Below are 26,757 nucleotides of genomic sequence, written 5' to 3' on the forward strand. Positions count from 1 at the left end.
GAGAGAGAGAAGGGGATGGAGGGAGAAAGGAGAGAGAGAAGGGGATGGAGGGAGAAAGGAGAGAGAGAAGGGGATGGAGGGAGAAAGGGACAGGGGGAGGAAGAGTGGACGAGCAGGAGAGAAAAGAGGACTGAACAGAGAAGGAGGTGAGAAGATAAAGACAGACTGCATGCCCTGGTCCTGGGGCTGATCAGGAAGTGGCAGTAGCTTTCCAGGAAGCTGATGATGACACATTACAGGCTGTAGAGGCTTTGTGTTCACGTCACTCAAGAGGAAGAGAGAGAGGTAAGAGAGGGAGGGTGTGTAGAAAACAATAAGATACCATCTCATACATACACACACACACAGATTTGACTTCCCGCAGGTAAGAAAATATGAGGTTGAACGATGAATAGAGAATGCCTGGAATCCAGGTGACATCTAGTGTCCAGTGGTGGAAATACTGGTTTAAAACCATGAAATATCCACATGATTTGTGATGGTGATTTCTATAATGATGTACCCGCGGAACCCTCTAATATCTAGAAAATAATTGTAGAGAATCTAGACAATTGATTCAAAAGAATTTAGCAGAAGTGGGAACATTTACACTTGATTTATTTAGCAGACGCTTTTATCCAAAGTGACATACAAAAAGTGCATATAGAAAAGCACAGTAGAACATCAAGGATCAGAAGTGCATAGTTCTAAGCCTTTTTGTGGCTAGAGTCAAGGAACAGTCTGTATTTTCCAGACACGGCACAAAGTAACCACATCTCAGCTACCATGCACTACATTTAAAGTATAAAGTACAGTTCATCTACTGCAGTTGCCAAATAGTCAGTAATCCATTATGGCTGGCTGAATTTAAAAGGAATATACAGTAGAACATTTTAGTGAGTGAAACAGCTACAGGAAGTAACAAGTGCATTCTTTCCTTCATCAAACTATAGTGCTAGAGAGGTATACTTGGTGATCGTTACTCATGTCCACTTCACAGTCAGACTCTGTGGTCTTCTAGTGGCAGCATGTTGGATGTCCTGTACGTCGCGTGCCCTCACGTGCCAGCACCCCGTCAGATCCAGGCTTCTCATTCGCTCGCAGGCCGCAAACAACCTCTTAGCCGTCATCCCGGTCACATCGCTATGGGCCAGGTTTAGGTCGCGTAACCGTGCCAACGGGCGGGATAGGTGGGGCCCTTCTGAGATGGCCGCGGCAGCAGCAGAGGGGGGGTTTCTGCACGGAAAGTTCCGGGTGGTCTGGAGGACCCTGTGGAAGACCGAGTCCAGGGGACAGGGCACGGCCACCAGACACACGTCCTCCAGCAGGGGGGAGCCGGCCAGCAGGCGCCACAGCGCCCCCCTCAGGGCGCTCCAGGACGGCGCGGGCCTGAGCTGCCGCTGGTCGCGGGAGAAGCTGGAGAAAGGAGGGGTGAGAGGAAGGGAACATTCATCACCCTCCCTCATGTGCTCTAGTTCTGTCTATCTTGTACCATGTCAACATGCCATAGAGACCCAACATGACCCCCTCCGTCCCCCCCCCCCGTCCCCCCCTCCTGCAGAGAAAACGAGGAAGTGTAAAAAAATAACAGGGGATTTCCAGTTTATTAATAATTGCCACACAGTTTTGCAACTATCACTTGTTTAGGACGGAACTAAGATGTCTTTGCCGATGACCAACCCGGACACTTTCAGACCCTTATCAGTCCTGGAGGAAAACCCCACTGACTTTATCCTCAAGTAATCTGCTACACTCTGCAACCCCTCTAAACCAGTGTTTTGGTGAGTTACGCTTTAACACAAAGTAAAAGCTTCATGTCAAGCCTTGCCAAAGACCCTCCCCACTTACTGGAGTGAGAGAGAGCACAGCTGGAGCAGACAAGACCCATCCAGAACATTCTCCTCCTCCTCTTCCTCTTCCTCTTCCTGCAGTGGTGCAAGGGGGGGCTCACAATGGATGAGGAGAGTCCTCAGCCTGGGGCAGGTGTGGAGGAGCTCCACCAGGGGGGTGTGGGGGCTGGTTCTGATCCCCTCCAGGGTGAGGGAGACCAGGGAAGGCCCTACACAGCACAGGGCCGGCCGTAGCTCCTCCAGGGCCCCCGGGAAACGCACGGCCAGCCTCTTCAGCTGCCCCGCCCATCTCCGCAGCCCCGCGGCCAGCCGAGGGTCCGGGCCCCGCCCCCCGCCCTCCTCACAGTCCAATGAGATGGAGAGGAGGGCGGGGCAGAGGCGAGCTACGGCGGGCAGACTCCTGACTGACAAGCCCTGGGCTTCCTTCAGAGACAGGATGACACACTTCTCCTTCATTCCTCCTTCCTCTCCACCTTCCCCTCCTCCGTCTAGCCTGTCTGCCTGAACCCCGCTCAGCCCCTCTCCCCTGGCCCACTGCCCTCTCATCCCTTCATCATCACTCCCAACCTCCTCCCTGCCCCAGCATCCACCCTCCTCATCCTCCTCCTCCTCCTCTCCTCCTAGAGCCCCCCCCTCTCTCTTCCCCTCCTCCTCCTCCACCCTCCTCCTCCTCCTCCAAAGCTCCCCCAGGCTGCACACCCCCTCCCTGGAGGCGAAGGCCTCCGTCTCCCTGCCCTCCCTGTGGAGGAGCAGGCTGCAGGCCTCTCCCACACCCTCCAGTACCACCCTCTCCAACCTGGGCAGGGAGAGCAGGAGGTAGGCTGCCGCCGCCGCCGGGTCCCCCTCCCCCGGCCCCAGCCCGATGTCCAGGGCCAGGAGGCTTCTGAGGGGGGCCGCGGGGCCGGAGGAGGAGAGGGCCCCTCCCAGTGGCAGCAGGCCTGCGGGGGCCAGGAGGGGGCAGCGGGACAGGTCGAGGTGGCTAAGGGCAGGACAGGAGAGGGCCACCGCCCTCACCACTCGGCTGTCACACTGGGTACCGGCCAGGGAGAGGGAGCGCAGGGAGGGAAGATAGCCCAGCAGGTCACACTGGACCTGGGCCGATAGCTGCTGGGCCCCTGATACATCCAGGCTGGACAAGGACTGGGAGAGGAGCAGAGAGGACGACCAGGAAAGAGAGACATCTGTGACACATCTCATCCATACCAAGCAACAAAACGTCCCTTATTTGGACAGTCTTGAGTTTGACTAGTATATTCACAGAGGGGGGGGGGTTCTAACCTGGCAACGTGCTGTGATGAGGGAGCAGAGGGAGGGGGTGACCAGGGCTGGGCAGGATCCCAGGTTCAGGCCCCTGAGCTGGGGGACGAGGAGGAGGTGGAGGGCAGCGCGGGATAACTCCCGTCTGGAGCACAGCAGGGATGTTAGCTCCTCCACCAGCTCCCCTGCTGGAGAGGGGGAGGAGAGGAGTGGGGGAGGGGGAGAGAGGGGAGGGAAGGGGGGGGGTGAGGGAGGGAGGGAGGAAAAGAGAGGTGAAGGAGGGGGAGTGAGGCAGAAAAGAGGTGAGGTAGGACAAGAGAGGAGAAGGGGAGGGAGGGAAGGAAGAGAGGGAGGGATGAGCATTAGAAAGGAGAGGAGAAAGGGAGATAGGTAGGAGGGATGGAGAAAACTACAATTCCCATCCACACCAAAACAACGCTGACAGTGTGTTCTTCAGCCTGGACTCACGTAGCTCACTGAAGGGCCCCATGATGTGTCTGAAGTTGTACTGGTCCATGTAGTTCTCAGCGTAGTCCTTTACCCACAGCGTTTTCATGTTCTCTGCCAGGCTGCGTAGGCATAGCTGACCTAGCGATACTATGGCACCATCCATCTCTTTCCATCTCCTCCTTCCTTCTCTGGTTTTCAACTTCCTGTTTTGAGGTCTCTGAGGTGTGCCTCGGTATAAAGGCATCACTTCCTCCAAAGTCAATGAGTGTTAGCTGTACACTGCAATCTCCCAGGAGCTGGTTTATAATGAAACAAGTACAATAATACATTTTCTATGAAAACAAAAAAACTAATCATTTTACTTCCTGATGAGTTTCTGGGCTGGCATACATGGCATGCATTTATTCTAATTTTACACCTGAGTAAGCCTCGAGTAGCCTCGAGTTTTTTTCAATTTTTCTTTGGTAGCCGCTTTGAGTTCCGCTCAGCTACTTACCTGATGTACTTGTGTGTCACAAGGCAAAGCTTTAATATGGCAATTGGCAAATGGATTCGACGTTAAAACGACCTTTGAACTAATACTGCACGTTTTGGGCAGGACCACAGACTTTGAAAAATGAGAGATGAATCGACAGTACTAGATTTGCAAACTAGTATAATGTTTGTACAAAACAAACCTCTTTCATGCATAGCTTGCCTTGTGCTCAATATTTATTAATTAACGCATATACGGTATATTCGTTCTATCAGAATTGTGTGAAGGAGTAGGCTCCAGGATGAACGTATGGGATGGACTTAACACAAAGTTCCGGTTTGGAAACTCGACTAGCGTGGGCTACGGCGTTTTGTGTTGCGTTCAGGACCCGCAAACTGTTAGAAACTGTTAGAAAATGAATTGGCGGGATATTACAGTTTATACATTTACATTTTACATTTAATCATTTAGCAGACGCTCTTATCCAGAGCGACTTACAGTAAATACAGGGACATTTCCCCGAGGCAAGTAGGGTGAAGTGCCTTGCCCAAAGACGAAACGTCATTTTTAGCACGGCCGGGAATCGAAACGGCAACCTTCTGATTAATAGCCCGATTCCCTAACCGCTCAGCCATCTGACCCAATCAAACCCTTTGTCAAACTTTTTTACGTTTTTTAATTAGATGTGCCTATTTAATAAATCTTTTCTGATTGGAATCTATTGTGGCGTTACATGAATCTTAATAGGATGGCTCCTATGCAGACCCTTGGAACCCTAGACACCAACCTGTGTCAGTTGGGTAGTCAACAACGATCACTGACACCTCTCTCTAGTACCGGCTACCCTCTCCACTGTCATTCACAGGTGACGCTACGCTGTAAACGCATGAAAACCAACTAAAGATAAACAACATAGTCTAAATTTCATCCTGTGTGTGTGTGTGCAACTTCAAAAATCAGAATCATATTGTGAAGAAGGTACAAAAGACTAGATGCCAAATGTAGGATATGTATATACTATTTTATTCAAGTTGACATACTTTAAGGAGTACTGAACCTTTTCCCTTTTGCTTTGAATCATAACAAATATTTGCAGTAATAAAACATTAATCAAAACAAAATTTACTGTAAACTAAATAGATTTAAATAGTTACATTTGAAACATTCATTTTGAATTTATAAGGCCACGGTTGAATAATCTCTAACACCTGGCCAAACAAGCAATTATTCAAGCAGAATAATAAAGCTAACAATACATTCACAGCCAAACAAAGAAACAGACAATAATAAAAAATGTAAAAAGATACATACATTTAAAACAAAGTCTGACCTACTCACACAAGCTACTGCCTCTCAGGTCAAGGGAGGAACTGTGCTCACAAACTCAGAGGGTAAATAAGGAGATGAGGTATAGCTCAGTAGCAGAGCACTTGTCTGCAGGTCATGAGGTCTCAGTTTCAAATCCCCCCATGTAAGTTGCTTTTGATAAAAGCATCTGCTAAATGAATGCATTATTATTATTTAGTATAAATAACAGTCAAACTTTTAACTGGATGTTGACGGCCAAGAGGTTGCATTGGTCTGGACAGTATATCAATATTCATTATCATTCCCCAACAAAACCATATGATAGAATTTCCAAGGATTTGGCTGAAAATAATACAAAAAGCTCCATAATCAATTACTTCTGTGAATTTCTAGTCGTTATTATTAATTTCAGTGTAAGCATACATACATAGGGAAAGAATAGCTCACAGTGAACTGCCTCTAATTTCCAATCATTCTATCTTCTACACCTAAGTAAGCGGACGGACGAAAACAGAACGGTGAGAATCTAGAGGCAGGCTGCTTCAGGACGGAGCAACAGACGCGGAGTCCGCACCTAAAGTCAGCCGGGGAAAGGCACCACCCTCCTGCCAGCCACATACACTTCTGCAATGTTTCGGTCATCACCTGGAGGGGGAGGGGGGGTGGGGGTGGGGGTGGGGGGCGAGAGAGGGGAGATGCCGAGTCACTCACACAAACAGGAACTTGTGCTCTTTATAGTACTGTTAGAACGTCTGTCACACAAAAACAAATATGGCAAGGTGTCATCAATCAAACAATATCGACTTGATGTACGGGAGATTGAATTCTTACCCAAGTTAAGGAATTTCTCCAAAAGCACCTGGGAATAACAAAGAGAAGGTGAAGGTTCAGGATTAGTTCCTCTGACACGTCTTTGTGAACATGTGTGTTTTGTGCATGTGCATGTGCGTGTGTGCGTGGGTACAGTAATAACAACAATGTAATCATTTAGCAGACGCTTTTATTCAAAGCGACTTACAGGATGGGGGGGGGCATATTTGACCATGTGACTCTGGCTGTCAAACTCTATAGCCCTCCCACCTGCTAGCTAAACATGCATGTTTGTGTCACTGAGAAACTATGACGTCGGCGTGGAGGCGTGGCCACCTACCACAGGCTCCTCCCTCTGGAAGATGTCGACGGGTCCCTCCTCTGCCGCCAGGTCCACCCGCAGCGCGTCAAAGTCCTTCCCCACCTCGAAGTTCCCCGTGTGCTCGTCCATGGACAGGGCTGCAAACCCCGCGACACACAGTCAGGCCATCCCGTGCACGCTCAGAGCGGACACACTGTCAGGCCATCCCGTGCACGCTCAGAGCGGACACACTGTCAGGCCGTCCCGTGCACGCTCAGAGCGGACACACTGTCAGGCCGTCCCATGCACGCTCAGAGCGGACACACTCGCCAACTGGCCGTCTGGACGGCGTGTCAGCCGCTCCCTGTGTTAAGCCCTAATGGGCGCTGCCACTTGCCACGTTTCAAGTTGCCACAAAGCTTCTAATGAACAAACTAACTCGCTAGAGAAACTAAACATATTAACTGACTACACTCTAACTAATTAAATAACCAAGCTAACAATCTCAACTCTAAGTAACTAATGTATTAACTAGTTAACTAGCTAAACTCTTAGGAAATCATTAACGAACTAAATAGCTTACTAAGTAAACCAACTAGCTCACTAACCTTGGCTCCCTCCCAGCGTGGCCAGTCTGAAGACGTCCTGGAAGCTGAGGGTTTGGTGTTGTGAGTCATTGATGGTCAGAGCTTTAGACGTGTCCAGAGTCTTCCTCACGGCATCCAGCATGGAGGGAGAGTAGCCCCCGGCCACGTCTACACACACAAGGAGCACGTTTACACACACACACACACACACACACTCTCTCTCGCACACACGTGTTTTAGCATACGTGTGTAAGAAACACACGCACGCACTCGCCCCCACACAGTAGGGTATAGCTCTGGGCCTACCTGTTCCCAGGCCCAGCTTCACTTTATTGTTGAGAACGTTGCGGACATCCAAAAAGCCACTGCACAACCTAGGGTGAAGGAGAGGGGGAGACAGGAGGAGGTAGGTGAGGGGGAGACAGGAGGAGGTAGGAGAGGGGGAGACAGGAGGAGGCAGGAGAGGGGGAGACAGGAGGAGGAAGTAGAGGGAGATACAGGAGGAGGAAGGAGAGGGAGAGACAGGAGGAGGAAGGAGAGGGAGATACAGGAGGAGGAAGGAGAGGGAGAGACAGGAGGAGGGAGAAGTAGGGAATGACGGAGGGGAGGAGTAGAGAGAGAGAAGGACGTTGAGTTCAAAGACCGGAGACGGAGAAGAGACTAACTGTGAAGCAGGGTTAATAAACACTGTTCCGGCTGGTTCATTTGTTGTCATCGAGAACAGTGTGTTTTCTGTAATTATTTGTTTAACAATGGTCGGGGGGGGGGGGGGGGGGGGGGGATTGGGCAGAGGGACTCACGAGATGTTGGAGTTGGGACAGTGAGCGATGGACGCCCCCGTCTCTCTGAACAGCTTCAGTTCTTCATCCGACAAGTGACAACCATGAGCCATCACTGTCTGTTCTCAAACACAAAGCACCCAATTGTTTTTGTAAAGATGTATGAACAGTGCAAATCGATGTAGCTGTGCAGATGTGCAGACCTACCTTGTCGGTGAGGAGGTTGTGTTTGAGGTAGACGTCTGTGTAGGACTCAGAGTCAGGAAACAGCTCCTTCACCATCTGCACCTCCTCCTTGGTCTCACTGATGTGACTCTGGGGGTCAGAGGTTAAAGGTCAGTTCACTGACAGGAACACCTCAAGGTGCATAACAGCTTTGTGGCGCAACGATCATCTCAAGTTCAAGGTCTGTCAGCTAAGAAGACCACCCTGCTCCGACATCACTGCACGACCTTGACGATCTATATTCTCTAAGGCATCACTGCTGTTATTGAGTCCCTGTCTTTCTGTTAGTAGAGAGTCCCTCATTGTATCCAAGGATCAACATATAATGACTACGATACAAGACTTTCAAATGGATTCCAGAGATTTTTCTAATTGTGAGACAATCGTCCCATGAAATCCAAACACCCACGTTGTGATGACCTCATTGTCGGCAACCTCGACAGAGCGAGTGCATCTCGTGACACGAAAGATCCGAACCGGCCTGCTGGTCTCCATAGCGATGCCGCCCCGAGCGTTTCCCCCTTGGTGGGTTGCCGTGGTGATGGCTGTGCGCAGGTATAAGCTCACCTGGATGTGCAGGTGGTTGTTTTGAGCGATCTCCCCCAGGTGGCTGAGCAGGGCTGGGGAGCAGGAGGGGGCGAAGCGTGGGGTCACCACCGGCATTACCAGGGGATACTGGACACCAAGGATCCCACACCGAGACGGAGAGAGAGGAGAGAGAGAAGGAGAGAGAGTGAAGGAGAGAGGAGAGAGAGAAGGAGAGAGAGTGAAGGAGAGAGGAGAGAGAGAGAAGGAGAGAGAGTGAAGGAGAGAGGAGAGAGAGAGAAGGAGAGAGAGGGGGAAGACTCTTCAAAGACCAGCTTCCAATGACAGAATCGACAAGTGCAATCATATCAAGACTATACCGTCTGTCCAGATCAGAATCAGATTTCGGTTTATTCGCCATGTATGTTATACAAACACGGAATTTAGTGTGGCAGGAAGGTTTGGTGGCAGATGTCTGTTTGCATGCTTTGTATGTGGCACACTTGGAATGAATAGCTTGTAAAGGCTTGTAAAAATGTTGCCCCGGGAGACGAGTTGTTTAATGGCTTGAGGGAGGATCCTTACCTTGTTCTCTAAGAGCTCTCGGATGAACCTTGAGAGCAGGAAAACCACAGTCAGCAACACATATCACAAGACAAACACACCTCATCTGCTCAGACACCCTCGTCCTGCTGGCATAGCACACAGACCTGGGAGAGACAGTGAGCTGAGGAAACTCCAGCAAAGTGTGACAGAACTCAACCTGAACTTGTGTTGAATCAAAGAGGTCCATTCTCTGCCCAGAGTCATGTGAGATGTTCAAACACGACATGAGCCCCTCTCTGGCCGGATAGGGCTTATGGATGTTTTTGATGTGTGTGTGGGTGATTTTAGAGGGGGGAGTGGGGGGGGGAGAGTTTCAGAGCCCGAGTGAATGTGTCAGTGTTCAGAGAGAGGTTCTGAGGTTCGAACACGTCACTGGAGAGGGTCCGGCTTGTCTCTGGCCTTCAGCTCTCCAGGGGAACATCAGGGTGGTCAAAACGGACCTACACCAAGCCAATGCTGGAATGCTTGATGGTGATTGGCTGAACATTAGTCTGACAGGGGTTTCACTGTGAAGACGGAGCCTACCGATTGGTCTCGTCCAGGGATTCCTCCGGGGTCTCTTTGTAATGCCGGACGGCATCGTTCCTGTCCATGCACACCTTCCCCACAAGGGCGCGCTGTCCAAACTCATCTACAGCAGGGCAGAACGACAGTCAAAGGGCATATTCCAAAACGCTCCGTCATTCTTCACACATGCATGTACTCAGGGAAATCCCATCCACCTATATCTGTGTTATGTGGAGACAAGAATATTTACTTTTACATTTTTGTCATTTAGCAGACGCTAAAACGGGTTGAGCAAGTCTTTACCATACCTGTCTAATCCCTTTGTGATGAATACTTAGTTTAGGACAAAAACAAACTAACAGGTACTGTATAATATGTCAATCCAAGTGTACACAGGTGAAACTTTGTACTTTGGACTGATGTTACGTAAAGCAGGAAACATTCCAGACAGATGGAAAAAGTGTCAAACTCCACTCTGTCACACTTCCAGATAAATATCCCCTGTCAGTTTGTGAAAATAACTCTCTGTGGGATTTTTGGGGGTCAGTACAGTCAGTAACCATAACAACATATTTCCATGCAAGTGCATTATCATAGCATTATGTGTGCTGACAAATTGGACATTTCACTCTGTGAAGTACATTGTGTAGACCTGTACCTAAAGTTCACATTTGGAAATGGTTACATAACAGGTTTTGTGTACTTGAGTCAAATCTTGCCCCCCCCCCCCCCTCTCTCTCTCTCTCTCTCTCTCTTTCTCTCTCTCTCTCTCTCTCTCTCTCTCTCTCTCTCCCTCTCTTGCCTTTCTCATTAATGTCAATCTAATGGATGTTCTGCTCAATCTTCTAAGATATACCTCCCAGAGTTACATTGACACACCTCGTTGGAGGTAAACACTAGAATCCTCCATAGGAACCAAAAGGCCTCTGGGAATTGTAGTCTTGGTGCAGTCCTGCCCCCACCGCTCATACAAGGCGAGTTCCAATTGAGACCTCCAGCTTCTTCTTTTTGCCTCTTCTTCTTTTTGATGCGTCTGCAACTGGAAACGCCGTCCTTCCATCTCTGTCCTCATAGGCCTTGGTCAGATCTGTCTCTCCCTCCCTCTCTCACTCTTTGTCCTTTCTGTGTCTAATCTGTGCGTATCTCTCCCTCTCTCTGCATCTCTCTCTCTCTCCTTTGCTCTCCAGTTTCGGATCATAGTTCCAATAAGAAGGAAGTGTATCCATGCACATGTGCGTGTATGGATGGGTGAGTCCGTGTATCTGTGTGTTTAGAACTAGTGTGGGTGTTGTTGTGTGTGTGTGTGTGTGCATGTTTGTATTTGTGTGTGTGTAGCATGTGTGTTCTCACTTGCAATCTGCCCGAGCAGGAGAGAAGCGTCTGTGTGTATGGTGGCAAAGTAGCATGCAGTCGTGGTCCCGTTCCTCAGAGTTCTCCTCTGAAACAGACAGACAGGTGTCACGTTACCACATTCACTTCAACAATTATTAAGGCGCCATCGAACAGGTGGCTGTGTCTCAACGCATCGTTTTCAACTATCCTGAGCGTAACACAAACAGGTATTTCATCACATTTTCCAATTCCAAGAGCTAATCTGGAAAGCCAGATACACACACACACCTCATGACCCTTGCCATTTCCACATATATATTTGAGTCGGTATACAACTTCTACTTCGCAACTTCATATTGAATCTCCTCATCATCAGATGAAAATTGACCTGGTTTGTACCACCATCCTGTTTTCGTTACCAATCTGCACAATTTACTACACTGCAGCATGTCTTTATACTTTCACTTGACTTAGTTACTTTGATATTAAACTGCTAGTACAACCTAGACGGCTCACCACTACTTGAGTGTAGACTTTGCGGGCAAACTCCAGGTCTTCGTAGCGGGCCTCCACAGGGAAGGTGTAGGTGTTGAGCCACTGGAGCAGGGGCAGGTCCAGGGCTGTGCCTGCGTAGCTGTACTGGGACGCATGGATATGGGTGTCCACCATTCCCGGCATGAAGAACTCGCTGTAGGATCCAGCAACGGGGACGTCAGGAAAATAGGACTCTTAATGTTTTCATCATGTACTGGTTGCTGAACCAACAGAGAAGACTCTTTGCTTACTGCTGTCTCAGCTGGGTAACCTCTCGGACGTGGAATCCATACTTCTCACACAGCCGGTCCACATCAGTCCCTCTCCCGATGAAAGCAATCTATCAGTGTGATGAATCAATCAGGCACAGTAAGTGGTGTGTAGACAATGAGAGGTTAATGAGTTATCACAGAAAAAAAGTGTGAGGGTCTCTCGGGAAAACAAGCTGCCATATGGAATTGTTTTTTTTATATATTCTTTTTTTATATATAAAATTTAGGACAGCAAATCACCAGATAGTGTTTCAGTTTAGTTTCTGTTTTGGGATGCTTGATACTTCCTGGATTGAAAATCCAATCATATATTGTTAAAATGGTTATGTAAAGCATTTACTGTACTTTAAATTCATCGTTTGTAAAAGCCTTCTTTACGCTCTCATAAACAAATGTACTTAAAGTTGAAGTCGGATTGAGTAATACTGAGAAACATTACACTGTATCTTTTTACAATTAAATGATTCATTAAAAAAAATATTCCAGTGAGACAGACCTTTCCTAGTGTATCGACTCCTAGAAGTGTGTCGTCCAAAACATCTAAGGCTGAGCTTTGGGTTGAGTGCACAAACGTTCCGCGAAAGACGTGTGCAATGACCATCGTGGATCGGTTGCTGGTCATCTCTACTCGTTTTGTTCAGTTCGGTTCGGCAAAGCAATAAGCAATACCCATTGCACAGACAGTATTTATATTCGAGTACAGTGGGCGTTTAGCTTTATGGACTTATCACAGAAGAGGTTGCGCTACTCCACCTGTAATGCGTCTGGCCAATGAGCGTGTCTGTGCCATTCAAGCGCAGATTTATTTTATTTTCCGTCTTGAGAAATCACAAGCGGAAGGAAATGAAGAGATTACTAAACAGATAGAACCGATCTTATACACTTAAGTCATGTAGTATGTAAGCGTAATATGTAATATCTTTATTAAAATCGCAAATGTTACAAGTGTAAGAAGGGCTATGAATGAGCACTTTGGATGCATTGCTTATATTTTGCTTCTTCCGACTGTCACTAGTATATAAACATCTAACCAAGCCCGTAATCATAATACATACACACTAACAATCAACATTGAGGGTTACATGGATTGACATATCACCAATCTGAATGGGATCAAACAAAAGCTCAATTTTTTAAGTAATGGACCTGGAAAGTTACTTTTCTGATTGTAGACAATCCCCTGCCAAACTGACTAACAACCCAACAGTTATTGTGGCTGGGATCTGTGATAGCTTTAGATTTACTTCAACTCATTTATTTTGCTTGGCCTAGACCCTAGAGCACTGAGTGTAAAACAATAATTTAATGGGTTCTCCAATAGAGTAGACAAGTGACTTCCAGTCGAGTGCTGCTAAGCATTAAAAACCTTGTGAGGAACACTTTGCCTTACTGTCTGAGGTCATTGCTGAAACAGAATATTACTATATTTACCTCATACTGTGTTTCATTGCCACACAAAGGGAAGTGGGATATTACTCCCTTCTTGAAAACTGATCATGTGCAGGAAAAAAATGCTTAAAAAGTAAGAGGCACATGATAAATGACGCAAAGATTTATTTCAACATTAGCCTCGATTTCCTAGCAGAAATGTACAGGATAATAAAGAGCACATAGAGCGCTGCCATGACAACAGACTGCACCTACAATTCGTTTTTCGCTGTTGAACTTGAGATATGTGGTCACTATTAATGTGCTTTCCCACCAGAAGAATGATGTATTGTCGTAGCTGAGGTGATAGATGCACTATTTATCATAAGCTTTGCCGTTTCTTGGCAATAACCCCTGAAATATCTATCCAGCACTATTTGTATGTTGCTTTAGATAAAACCGATGGCAAAAATCAACCAAATGTAAAAATATAAAAGAGTGAAAAATGGAGATGAGAGAACCCCCATCTGTCTTCTCCACCTGCTTCCCCTGAAGGATATAGCACGGGGGAGATCTTTTCAGTAACACACGTTTATTACTGATTATAACCGAGCCTCGAGATGCAAAGAGTTCTACCAAATCCAACCTTTCCCTTGATTCTTGAGGTGTGTAATTCACTCTAGTCACTAGTATCAACCGTATAGGAATGTCTCTAAGACCCACACCATCCCTATGGGTTTACTTTGACATTGTATACAAGTGGACATCTTAAGGGATGTGGTGGAGGTACTGTATCTGTTAGTGGAGGGCACTAGAGTCTCTCTCTAGTCCCAGAGTCTCTCAACTAGTCCCGGACACTGACACGAGCCATGTCAATAGCTGGCTTGTCTCCAGCTTCTTTGGGTTTAGAGTCACCACCACCACCATCCTCCTCCTCCTCATCACTTCCTAGATCTCCAAAGTCATCATCACTGTCCAGCTCGTCATCTACATCCTTCTTCTTCTTCTTTTTCTTCTGACAGAGCTCTTTCGTCTTGGTCTCCTCCTCCTCCTCCTCCTCCTCCCCGTCCGGTGCGTTCACACTGAAGAAGGACGTGGAGCGAAAACAGCATCAGAAGCAGGCCAGAATCACACCCTACTCAGTACAGCAGTACGGCACTCAATGTTTGTCGATATATTAACCTGGCCATGGTTGATATTATGGGAAGGCTATGGTGGGCAAGGTGCAGCCTCTTCCAACTTACTGGCATCTTTCCTGATATTTTAAGGCCTACACGAGGGTGTATAAACAATGGACAAGCACCAATGCCACAGTAATGGCATTGGTGCTCCACTAGATGGAGCACTTGCACAGTTTATCGCTTTCATATACATTGTACATCTACATACTTGATCTTAGTCTGTTCTAAAAGTTGATTAGTCAGGTGAGAGAGGAACCTAAATTTGACATGGTCTAGAAAGCAAGCCTTGACCAGCATGGTGGGTTTCAAACACGCCTACAGGATTGCAAAGGCACTCACTAACCCACCAGCTTACTGTCAAACTTACGGTATGACAATGTCTTCTTTCTTGCCGCATTTGGCACACACATCGAGCTGAATGGAACAGGGCGTGCATATGACGTGGTAGGCATTTTTAATGGTCTTCTGAGAGCATTTCACACTGAAATACAAAGATAAATATATTTGATGATTGAAGCCAGCATGAGAGTGTACGAGTGTGTTTGTGTGTGCTTACTTACCAAGTCCGAGCTTGAGTTATAGGTTTATATTTGTTGTACTTGACTTTCCACTCCAAAACCTCCTTACACCGTTTGCACAACCCCGCATGGACTTTTGAGTTTGCAATCTATAAGATCAAACATAAACGACGTTAAACCAACAAGACCACAACGGTTACAGGCTAGTGCATACATATTGTAATGTTAAGCTAAGGTCTCACTTAATAACATGGTCACGTAGTGATAATAAAATAGCTTATTAGTGATGAGTCAAAGTAGTAAATAAAGCTTGCTAGCTCATCGTGAGCTCGTAGCCTAGCTACTTCTCTTACCTTGACTTGAACACTTGCTCCATATTTATCGTTCTTGTAAGCAGTGGTGTTTTTATATTTCTGGGATCGGGAGCGGGATGCGTTTCCTTTTTGAGAACTCATAATTTATCTACCTTAACTACCCATCAAGAATTATTTATAAAACTAGCAAGGATAGCTAAAACGGATGCCAGACACACATGTCAGACATCACCCGGAAGAATATTGTACGATCCGCTGTGACGTCACATCAAAGCCACTGTATTCATTAAGTTTACAAAGGCATGGACATTTTTTGTATTTTACTGATCAAACAAATGTGATGCAAGACCGGAGCTCTTAAAGATCCGACTATGGGACACTCACGTGTCAATAAATTAAAAGATTGGACTGCAAAAAAACAAATAATTACGTCATTTCACAACAGGGTAGGTCACGCAATCCTTCTGATTGGGCACAAACCATCAGAATTCTCTGCTCCTTTCAGATGCCCGCCCCGCCCGGAGAGTACACAGGTTGCTTGAATTTAGCAGACAGTAGCCTCAATCGTTGGTCACATGACGGACGTTTTCCGTGATCATACTAAACGAAATGACCTAAACAAGAATAGTGAAAAGAGGCGTCTGCATCTCATATAGCCAAGCTGTAGTACTACACCGAAGCCCAATACAGTAAGCAACAACCTTGGCCGTTGCTACCTCGCTGGTAGGAACATCTAACAGGATTCAATTAAATTATTGGTTTATGCCAGCAGAATAGCAAATATTAACATTATTTGGGGACTATTTTGCTGAACCACATGTGGACAACATTGAGGAACCCCCGACCTGGGTTTACTAATAAGCTAGCAAGCTATTCAGTCTTGTGGAACGAGACCAAGAAAAAACCTGCGGGTACTACTGGAGCAAAGAACTAGGAAGCTAGCTATTGAACGTGGTCAAAGTAATCTTGTTGTAATATTCGTTACTATTTTGCTCATTCTCGACATCTAACGTTACATCTAGTTAACTAATCACGGTAGCCAATACAAATACGAATCAATTTTCTTCAGAACCGAGACCAGGTACGTGACAAGACCTCTTTATTCGTCGAAATAAGTATTGTTAAAGCTGTGCGCATGAAGGTGTAATAACTTGGAACTAGTTATATACCATATGTAAACATTTCTGGACTGTAAGGAAAACTGTCGTCCCTATGCCCCTCGATATGCCTGAGTCCGGCACCTTTCTGTAAAGTCAGTGTATAAGCTAAAGCCCCATTCAAGCCTAGCTAGTAGTAGATCTGTCGGTGGAATGTCCACAAAAAGATTATGGATTATCATAGGTCATGTGTGAACTACACAGGCTTTTCAATAAATTGGTTTAGGTCATTTATTTACAGATTATTTTTGACCTGTCGCTCCGGATTTTCCCTTGCTCGCTCATTCACTCTTGTTATGTCTCTCTCGCACACACGTAGTCATTTGATGTTCTCACTTGTTTCGCTGAGATGGAGATTGCATACCCACGCGCTGGTTTAATGGATGATTTTGGGGGGGTTTCTTTTTAATCATGTGGTTTTTGGAGTTATGAGGTCAAGTCATTTGTCGGTCAACAGAAATGACCAAATATTACAAGTGTAGACATTCCACTTAGTACTGCTAGTTTATGTACCCTTAGTATAGATAGTCTACATATTTAAATTTTAGGTATAAGTTTATTGTATGCACCTTCCTGCCAAAGCAAATTCCTTGTCTGTGCAAACTTTCATGGCGAATAAATCCCATTCTGATTCTGATGAACAGAAGTGTGTAGCCTTGTTTAATCACCAGTAGGCTTAACATCCATTTATTCCAACGGCTCAGCCCTTAGTAGAACACTGAGGCAGTTTGTGTCTAGCAATGTTAGGCCTGCTGCTATAGGCCATTTAACTGATGAACATGGATTCATAGAAGGTAGCCAGGGGACCAGAAGGGGGAAAAAATCACATTGAAAATGCACTCAGATGCTGACTGTTAAGAAACCTTGGGACTGGCTGGACCAGAAGCCAGTATGTAAACAGTCATCAGTGTTACAGCCTTCCCCACTAATGATCCTGGCCAGGGCCAAGAGGAGCCATGGAGTGGGGAAGGTATCGATTGTGAATTTGAAACTAGCCCTATGCTAAGGCCTGCCCTGCCCTGCCTCTACCACTGCCTGCCTGGGGGAAGACACTCTCATGCTCTCCCATTTCCAAGAATGTCTGTTTATCGTGTCTGAGGTCTGCCACACACACACACAAGCTTGCGGCCGTCACATGTGATCTATGATCTTCTGAGCTGCGCACACCACAGTTTAGTTTGGCTCACGGATACGCATACTGCTTATCAAGACGTCACAGGTTCAAATCTTCCCCCGTGCCTTGCTCTGGGTAAAAGCGCCCGTGAAATAAATCCATTGAAATAAGGAGGTGTTATGTGCAGGGGAAGCTGGTAGTTAGTGCTGGTCCAGGAATGGCTGCCCGTGTCAGTGTTAAGGTTAGGATCTCTGCTGCCCACAGTCCTATGTTGGCATTCCCCTTCAATCAAGGGATTATTCTCCAGTACTACTTTGGTCTCCTTTAGTGTGTGTGTGTGTGTGTGTTAGTGTGGGTGTGTGTGTGTGGACGGGATGCCCATGCAGCCGTAGTGGGAGACCCAGATGTCTGTTGTCGAGTCACATCTGGGTTTCTGATGGCGAGAGCAAATCCAAAATGGCCACTTCGGCATGAGCTGTGGCCACCTTCTTGCCCGAACAGGAGACCTGAAGCCAGGCGTATCTCCCTGACTCTCCTCTGCACTATTCTCCTCCTACTCTCTGCCCTCCTCTCTGCCCTCCTCTCCCTTGTCTCTCCTCCAGCACAGCCTGGTAACACTTCAGGTTCTTTGTGAGGGGGATTTTGTCCAGACTTAACCCCCGCGGAATGCTAAACAGATGCTAACGGCATTCTCTCTTCCCTCCCCCCCTCCAGCCAGGTGATCTTTTGAGGATGAACCACCTGTCCCTCAGCGAGCTGTGCTGCCTGTTCTGCTGCCCGCCGTGCCCCAGCAAGATCGCCTCCAAGCTGGCCTTCCTGCCCCCGGAGCCCACCTACAGCCTGATGAGCGACGACAGTGGCAGCCGCTGGACCCTGCACCTGTCGGAGCGCGCCGACTGGCAGTACTCGGCCCGCGAGAAGGACGCCATCGAGTGCTTCATGACGCGCACGGCCCGCGGCAACCGCATCGCCTGCATGTTCGTGCGCTGCTCGCCGAGCGCCCGCTACACGCTGCTGTTCTCCCACGGCAACGCGGTGGACCTGGGCCAAATGAGCAGCTTCTACATCGGCCTGGGCTCCCGGATCAACTGCAACGTGTTCTCGTACGACTACTCGGGCTACGGCGCCAGCTCCGGGAAGCCCTCCGAGAAGAACCTGTACGCCGACGTGGACGCGGCCTGGCAGGTCCTGCGCACACGGTCAGGACCCGGGGGAGGGAGGGGTGATGGGGTGAGGGAGGATGGGGGAGTTGGGGGGTGGTGTGTGTGTGTGTGTGGGGGGGGGGGGATGAGGGGGTGAGGGTGGGCTGGGGGAGTGAGGGAGGATGGGGGGGGGGTTGAGGGAGGATGAGGGTGAGGAGTGAGTGAGGGTGGGGGGGGGGAGTGAGGGAGGATGGAGGGGTTGAGGGAGGGGTTGAGGGAGGATGAGGTTGAGGGAGGGTGGGTGTGAGGGTGGGGGGTGGGGAGTGAGGGAGGATGGGGGGGTTGGGGGGGGTTGAGGGAGGATGAGGTTGAGGGAGGAGTGAGGGAGGGTGGGTGTGAGGGTGGGCTGGGGGAGTGAGGGAGGATGGGGGGTGTTGGGGGTGGGGGGAGGCAGGACGGGGGAGGAGCGAGGGTTGTCGGTGGATGGCGAGGGTTTTCGTCTGTGATGGAAACAGAAACAGGAAGGTGTCGTGGGAGGCTGGGATGAAGGGATGGCTCAAAACAACAAGGAGGGACGTAGGATGGGCGAGTGATGAGTAAGAGAGGACGGCATATGGACCGGGAGTGTGAAGCCGAAGAGTGGGGTGTGTGTGTGTGTGTTTTTGTGTGTGACGTGACTGTTTGGGAAGTGGGTGTGTGCGTGTGGGAGTGTGCAACAGGGCTCCTCGTCATCCCGGATCTCTGCATGAGGCAGGGCGGCCGCCCACTCGCCCCCTTCCACACATCAACACTCGTTCGGCCCATCTGTGTCTCTCTCTTTATCTCTCTCTTTCGTTATCTCCCCGTCTCTCTCTCTCTCTCTCTCTCTCTCTCACACACTCTCTCTGTCTCTCTCTCTGTCTACCTCCCCCTCTCCCTGCCTCCATCCGTCCCTCTATCAATTTCTCGATCCACACACAACCCCTTGCACGCCCCTTTCCCCGTGCTCTCTTTGTCGTACTCCCTCTCTCCTCCTCCTCCCCTCCCCCTCTCCAGTCTATTTTCTCTCACAGGCTCTGGTACTGGGTCCCAGGTGGGGTCACACACACACACACACACACACACACACCTCATCCCTATTTTAAGTCCAATGAACCGTTGTTCATATGGACAGGGTCTTCTCCCCATCCCCCCTCCATCCTGTCCTCCCTCCTCCCGTCTCCGCACGACTGTTTCCCTTCCTCCTGCTCCCTTCTTCCCTTCCCTCCCTACGGTCTCTCCTTCCCCTCTCCCTGTGCCGGGCCACTACACTGCCTCTCCCCGGGTTTGTTTACAGAAGGTCACACTGGGGAAATGACAGGGCTGTCCGCTGCTCCTTCCTGTAGAAATGACCCGAGAACGACCAAGCGAGCAAACCGACGAGTCCTAGAGAAGGAACACAGAGAGAGAGAGGGAGGGAGAGAGGGAGGGAGAGAGGGAGAGAGAGGGAGAGAGGGAGAGAGAGAGAGAGACCGACTGACCCTGCAGTGGCACTTGAGAACGGCATCGTCTCGTCCAATCGCAAGCCCTTAATGGTCCTCCGTTTTGAAAAGGCTGTCTCAGCGCTCATGAGAGTCTGAGAGTCAAGTGAACCAGAATAGTTTTTTTTTGGTAATGTATTGTTTTAGCAGACGCTTTTATCCAAAGCAACATACCAGGGAGGGGAGTTTGGTCCTCGGCTTGTCTCCTGACTTTGTGCTTCTGTAGAAACTGTCCAAATCTCCTTGACTGTGACCGCTCTGCCTTTGTGCCTGTTTTTCTTTCTCCTCCCACGCACATTACCATTGAATGTGTGTGTGTGTCTGTTTGTGTAGATGCGTGAGAGAGAGAGAGAGAGAGAGAGAGGGAGGGAGGGTGTGTGTCTGTCTCTCCAAACCCTTTCCTGTTATGTGAATTACTTTAAGTAGTGTGCTGTCACCCAGCCGAGCAGGAGTCAACAGCATCTTGTCAAACACACAGAGAGAGACCAGCACCGGGGAAATAAGCTCTGAAAGTGTACTTCTCTCAAAGCTGAACCGCATCAAGCCTCACCCAACGATTGTTTGGAGAGACACCATCACCTGGAGCTTCTGATCTTTTCCTGAGCCCTGGTTTGGGTAATGCCCAGGTATTTGATGATTGTTCCAAACGGGAGCAGGTCAGAGCTGGCTGCTCTAGGCTCTGATCTGGTCTGGTGGTCCTCAACACTGAGGCTTTGTCTCCCGTGGCGTGACCCCCAGCTGATAAGCCGCGTCTTTCCCCTCTTAGGATGGAATATTAAGCTTATTGCGCACACACACACACACACATACACATAAGGGGAGAGAGATGGAGAATAAGACCGCTGTACTATGAGAGAGGGGGGGAGGGAGAGAGAGAGGGGGAGGGAGAGAGAGAGGGGGAGGGAGGGAGGGGGACGGAGGGAGAGAGAGAGCTGTACATGAGAGAGGGAGGGGGGTGAGGGAGCTGGAGTCTGACTGAGTGGTAAGAGATCCCCACATCCGACTTTGAACATGAATCAAGCTGGTTCTGTTTATCACATCACAGGCCGGGCCTGTCTGGCCTTCAGTAGGCCTCCTGTTTTACACGGCTCATGAAAGTTAGATGAGCTACGGAGAAGTGGGCGAGCGGTGCGCTCTGTCAATACTGGGCGTGTGTTTGAGGACATTTGCCTGCGTGGGCTTGCCTCGTCACCCTTTGCAGAGCAGATCCCTGAGAACAGTCTAGCAGGGTTGGCTTCTGTATCAATGTCATCCAGATATTCCGGACTTTTAAGAGAATGTTTGGGGCCACCTGGCAATGTATGACACCATCAGATGGCTTAGCCAGTCCCAGGATTGGCTCCAGACGCCAGGGTCTTGCTAAGGGCATTCTGGCCCTGCTAGGGGAGTCCTGGCCCTGCTAGGGGAGTCCTGGCCCTGCTAGGGGAGTCCTGGCCCTGCTAGGGGAGTCCTGGCCCTGCTCGGGGAGTCCTGGCCCTGCTCGGGGAGTCCTGGCCCTGCTCGGGGAGTCCTGGCCCTGCTAGGGGAGTCCTGGCCCTGCTAGGGGAGTCCTGGCCCTGCTAGGGGAGTCCTGGCCCTGGGTGTCTCTCTGGTGGAGTGACGGGGCGAGGCTCTTCCTGCACCTGAGCACATCCTCGGGTGATTCAACCATCATGAGTCATCGTCATGAGGCGTGCCTGACAACGCCAGCACACCGGCCACCGTGCTTCTCTAGTCTCCACCACGGCATGCCTACAGAACACACACACCCATACACATACAAACAAACACACCGTCACACTGTCATGGTCACTGTTTGATTATAGGGGAGTTCCCTGACTTTTAGTTTTTGGATACATATGTGTCTCTCTGTGTGTGTGTGTGTGTCAGCACCATTTGCTTCCTCACCACCCAGTGGGAGGTGGAGGTGGAGGTGGAGAAGGAGCAGGGGCAGGGGAATGGACATGTCACAGCACATAACTAGGAACGGCCTGGCTGTGCCCCCCCCCCCCCCCCCCCCCCCAGGAATTACTGTAGGCTCCGGCCCTTTCTGTCCTCGGATTTGGAGTTGAGTAGTTGAACCGCTGTTGACACACCAACACACTGTTGGTGTGTCAACGTGGCTAAGCTAGCCTGTGCGTGGGATCACAATAGAAGTGGCTAGGCTAAGCTAGCCTGTGTGTGGGATCTCTATGGAAGTGACTAGGCTAAGCTAGCCTGTGTGTGGAATCTCTATGGAAGTGACTAGGCTAAGCTAGCCTGTGTGTGGGATCACAATAGAAGTGGCTAGGCTAAGCTAGCTCTCACCCTGAGAGTCAATCCTCCAAGCCTAATATTGACTGGTATCCTAGCAACCAATTACCAATAGGCTCTTAGGAGGAGGCCTCCCCTTAACTGCAGCTGTGACCGTGACCTCAGCCCATCCAGGAAGTGCTACCCTCTTTATCAATCATGATATTGATTGGTAAGAAAATACAGAACCAGCTGTGAACCAGAGCATGCACACACACACACACACTCACATGCACACACACAAGTAACTCGTGGTGTTTGGTCACATAATTTGATATGGGACGTACAACCGGTGGACAAAGACAGCTGTGTGTGTGTGTGACCTGACGTGAGTATTCATCCTCGGGTGTCTCCTATAGACGACCCGGAATTGGGGCTAGCGTTGACCTCTCTGTGTCCCAAGTCACATGACTAGCTGCAGAGTACCGACTCCGAGAAACCTAGTCTCGCTTCAGTTCCGTTCACCCCTCCCGGCCTCCTTTCTCTCTCTCTCTTTAACTTCCTCCCTCACCCATTGTCTTGTCCTATATACCCCTCCCCCACCCTGCAGTCCCCCCCCCTCCCGGTTCCTCGCTCCTATCCCCTGTGTTTGGTGCGTGCCAGTCCCTGGGAGCCGAGGACAGTCTAGTTTCAGTGAAGGAACACCATGTCAGACGGTTAACCGGTGATGTTGCCGCAGCGCCTCTCGTCTCCCGTCAGCTGACTGGCTGAGTGGGTCACGTTCTCTATAATCGGCCTTGGAATGCCGATTTCACTCGCTCCTCCTTTCTCTCCCTGGGTCTCTCTTTCTCTCTCTCTCTGTGTCCCCATTCTCTTTTTCTCTTTCCTTTTCTCTCCCTCTTGCTCCCCGCCTCTCTCGCACCCCTCGTTCCTTCCCCCTCTCTCTCCCCTCTCTTCTACCTCTCTCTCCCTCTCTCGTCCACCCCCCCCCTAAACCATGTCTTCCTCTTGGTCTCTATCAGGAGCTCCTCATCAGGCCAGCTCATGTGAGGCAGTCCACATACACGATCGCTGTGAGCTTTGAGCCCATGGCTGTAAAGGCCTCAAGTACATCTGTAGTCAAACTGCCTCGGTCCAAACCCTCTCCACTCCCGGACTGATAATGACTGCTAATCACCAGTTCCATGCGTGCAAAACGAGATAAAACGGGCGTGTAATTAGCATGTGTGTGACTGACTGTGGACATTGTACTGAGTGTGTGTGTGTGTGTGTCTGCGCGTAGGTACGGTATCCGCCCGGAGAACGTGATCGTGTACGGGCAGAGCATCGGCACGGTGCCGTCGGTGGACCTGGCGGCTCGCTACGAGAGCGCCGCCGTGGTGCTGCACTCCCCCCTCACCTCCGGCATGAGGGTGGCCTTCCCCGACACCAAGAAGACCTACTGCTTCGACGCCTTCCCCAAGTCAGTCCCTCGACGGCCCAGAGAGACGCTCTACTGTCTCTCACACACACACACAGACATACACGGGTGAAATATTTGCGTTTGAAACGGCTAACTATGTTATTGACTCAATAGCCCCCTCTATCGGTTAATGGTTGCTCCTGTCACATGCTGGACTCTCACTAAAAACGATAGGGCAGTCCACATCCTTTTGCGCCTTTCACTTTTTTCACTCGTGTGTGTGTGTGTGTGCCTCCGCAGCATCGATAAGATCTCCAAGGTGACGTCCCCGGTGCTGGTGATCCACGGGACGGAGGACGAGGTGATCGACTTCTCCCACGGCCTGGCGCTGTACGAGCGCTGCCAGCGGCCCGTGGAGCCGCTCTGGGTGGAGGGGGCGGGCCACAACGATGTGGAGCTCTACGGACAGTACCTGGAGCGCTTGAAACAGTTTGTGGCGCACGAGCTCGCCAACTTGTAAGAGAGGGGGCGAGGGAGAGAGAGAGAGAGAGAGGGAAAGAAAGAAGGAGGGAGGGAGAGAGAGAGAGAGAGGGACTGGTCTTCATCCCCCCAGCCCCTCGGCCAAGCAACCACTCACCTGCTGCAACTGTGAACTCCAGAGAATACCCATCATCTTTATAGTTTTTTTTTCTTTTTTCTTTTTCTTTGTCGTTTGAAATGAAATTGCACAGCCTGATGGAGAAGAGAGTAAATATACACAGAGAAGCAAATAATCTTTTCTGCGTGTGTGTGTGATCTGTGTATGTCATTTTTGCTGCCTTTCAAGAAGGATGCGGTGAGCAGTCCATAGTCTGGACCGCTGACCGGGCCTAAGACGGGCTTTATGAACCAGCCATGCTGGGAACCAAACTGGACTGACTATCACCCATCCTCAGTCCTGTATGCCAAGTCCGGTCCAGCGCGGTCTGCATGGGGGTTTAATTTGTCCGTTCATTTTTTAAATATATATATATATATATATATATATATATATATAAAATATTTGCACCTATCACATGACAGTCTCGTCACAGAACTGTACATGACAAAACTCTGACATTTGATTTAACAGTGCCAGTGTTGCCAAATGACAATGTACTGAAGAGAATAACCCTTAACAGCCTCTTTGTACGAGCAATGTACGACAGAACATCTAAGCTGGATTGTTTTTTGTGTGTGTGTGTCTAAATGTTGTTTGCAAATCACAGTAATATGCCGGAAGGTACTATTTAAAGGAGATGCGGTTCTACTTTAACCAATGTCCAAACATCTGAGCTTTGAGGCCTCAGTGACCCTTCACTAACCCCCATAAATCCAGCATCAAATGTCACATTGGATTAAAGTAGGACTCATATAATAAATACGATATGATATATGTATATTCTGTATTTAAATGCTATAATTGAGCTCGTATACAATTCAAGAGAAATTTTTTGGTTTTCTTTTCTATAAATGCAACTGTGGTTTCGAGGGCCCCGGAAGCTCTCTGTGGTCAACACGGAACAAGCCCCATACCACTAACGCCATAACAACACGCAGTCCATGAGTGTTGTGTGTCCATGACAGGAAAATGCTGTGTTTTACCCACTCGACATTGATCGCTTTCACAGGTTAACAGACTTGTAACATTTGCACATGGATTTTACTCGCTTTGTCTTAACCTTCTGATTATCTTACAGAATTTCACGTTTTGGTTCTGTGTGATATAACTTGTGAATGAGGGTGGTGAAATATACCATTTAGCTGTCATGGATGGATGTATTATCAAGGCACTTTTTGAAAACCCTATAAAGTTGATGTTAAGTACTGCTGCATGCCACCTAAGACTAAGACTGTTTACTTTAAGCAGTGGTAAACAGGGACTAGCCGCCAAGTGCAAGGGTGCTACCTGAACCTTCATGTCCGTTCACCATTGGTGGAGGTGAACGGAAGCTGTCTGGGATTGGCTGTGAGTGTTTAATTGATTAGCCAGAAACTGTTTTGATTGGTCGTTTGTTGCTGTCGTGAGGTCAAGCGTCGTAAAAAAATATATATGTATGTCCAAGGACTTGATATTTCTTTACAAGATTTAGGTAGATAAAAGTTATACTTTTGTTCATCACAATGTAAATAATGTTTGTACTGGATACAGGACATTTTTATTTCTTAAACAAGACTGTATTATCTGAATTGTAGTTACTATAACAACTGTAACTGTTGGTATGACAATTAGGGTCCATCTTTGGTGAGTCCGTTTTGGATTGTTCAGATTCCCTCAACTCAATCTGACTGGTTACCTGGACCTATGTCATTTCTATTTTTTGTAAGACATGTTTCATCATTGAAGGAACTTGTATGTAATAATGATCTTGATAATAGTTATTATAAAATGATTATAGAAATTAAAAACATATTTGAGAATCAAATGAACTGCCTTTCCCATATTTTGTAGCATTTTGAAACTCACACAATAAGCATTATGTATTAAGTACTGTCAACTACTTGAAAAGCAGGTTCCTTAGAAACTGATGACGCTAGTGATGGAAGCTCTATATAAATGACATCCAGATCACTTTTTAATAAAAGGCCCAGTCAGGTCAGTTACAGTCAAGTAGACAAAGACAAATAAAGGCCAGTGTTATATGAGAATAGTGCAGTTTGTGTGTTGGCCTTGCCTTGGACTCAGACAACTTTGAGAATTGAGCAGGAATCATACTTTGATACTGATACAAATATTCATCCCTCAAACAACCAACAAAACATCCATTAAATCAAATAGCTAAATACTATGCATTATGAAGTTGAAGGTACAGGATTTTCTTACTATAAAAACGAATGAAAATAGCTTTAACGGGGTAGACTATGGCCTTTGTCTGTCAGTGGACTAGATACATATTTTACTTTTTCGTCTTTCTAAATTCATGTCACCTTCATGTGGAGTAGTTTAGCACTAGTATCAATTATAAAATGCTTAAACTCTTCAGCTGGAGCGGTGTAGGTAGGGCATACACACTGCGCTGTGAATAGCGCTTCTAC

At 48.4% G+C, this 26,757-nt stretch overlaps 4 protein-coding genes across 4 annotated transcripts; 1 reads left to right on the plus strand and 3 right to left on the minus strand.

Moving 5' to 3' along the window:
* Positions 1 to 584: 584 nt before the first annotated feature.
* si:ch211-214j8.12 (uncharacterized protein LOC100000539 homolog) lies at positions 585 to 3,794 on the minus strand. Its single transcript, XM_067228477.1, has 4 exons — positions 3,555 to 3,794; positions 3,108 to 3,274; positions 1,828 to 2,969; positions 585 to 1,395 (listed from the first exon to the last, which is right to left on the minus strand). The coding sequence occupies exons 1-4, from the start codon at positions 3,778 to 3,780 to the stop codon at positions 963 to 965; spliced, it is 1,968 nt and encodes a 655-aa protein (XP_067084578.1). The 5' UTR covers positions 3,781 to 3,794; the 3' UTR covers positions 585 to 962.
* A 1,226-nt stretch (positions 3,795 to 5,020) lies between these two features.
* Positions 5,021 to 12,439, minus strand: gda (guanine deaminase). Its single transcript, XM_067227951.1, has 14 exons — positions 12,294 to 12,439; positions 11,777 to 11,865; positions 11,508 to 11,679; positions 11,010 to 11,097; positions 9,678 to 9,783; positions 9,132 to 9,159; positions 8,589 to 8,696; positions 8,004 to 8,111; positions 7,818 to 7,915; positions 7,324 to 7,391; positions 7,039 to 7,185; positions 6,470 to 6,588; positions 6,151 to 6,178; positions 5,021 to 5,964 (listed from the first exon to the last, which is right to left on the minus strand). The coding sequence occupies exons 1-14, from the start codon at positions 12,417 to 12,419 to the stop codon at positions 5,900 to 5,902; spliced, it is 1,350 nt and encodes a 449-aa protein (XP_067084052.1). The 5' UTR covers positions 12,420 to 12,439; the 3' UTR covers positions 5,021 to 5,899.
* Positions 12,440 to 13,334: 895 nt separating this feature from the next.
* Positions 13,335 to 15,399, minus strand: c24h9orf85 (chromosome 24 C9orf85 homolog). Its single transcript, XM_067227935.1, has 4 exons — positions 15,218 to 15,399; positions 14,907 to 15,013; positions 14,714 to 14,827; positions 13,335 to 14,247 (listed from the first exon to the last, which is right to left on the minus strand). Exons 1-4 carry the CDS (start codon positions 15,317 to 15,319, stop codon positions 14,010 to 14,012), a joined length of 561 nt encoding a protein of 186 aa, XP_067084036.1. The 5' UTR covers positions 15,320 to 15,399; the 3' UTR covers positions 13,335 to 14,009.
* A 420-nt stretch (positions 15,400 to 15,819) lies between these two features.
* abhd17b (abhydrolase domain containing 17B, depalmitoylase) lies at positions 15,820 to 26,147 on the plus strand. Its single transcript, XM_067228371.1, has 4 exons — positions 15,820 to 16,259; positions 18,164 to 18,648; positions 23,584 to 23,763; positions 24,004 to 26,147. Exons 2-4 carry the CDS (start codon positions 18,182 to 18,184, stop codon positions 24,221 to 24,223), a joined length of 867 nt encoding a protein of 288 aa, XP_067084472.1. The 5' UTR covers positions 15,820 to 16,259; positions 18,164 to 18,181; the 3' UTR covers positions 24,224 to 26,147.
* The last annotated feature ends 610 nt before the right edge of the window (positions 26,148 to 26,757 follow it).

The sequence above is a fragment of the Osmerus mordax genome, chromosome 24 (assembly GCF_038355195.1).
Source record: "Osmerus mordax isolate fOsmMor3 chromosome 24, fOsmMor3.pri, whole genome shotgun sequence".
Taxonomy (NCBI): Eukaryota; Metazoa; Chordata; class Actinopteri; order Osmeriformes; family Osmeridae; genus Osmerus; species Osmerus mordax.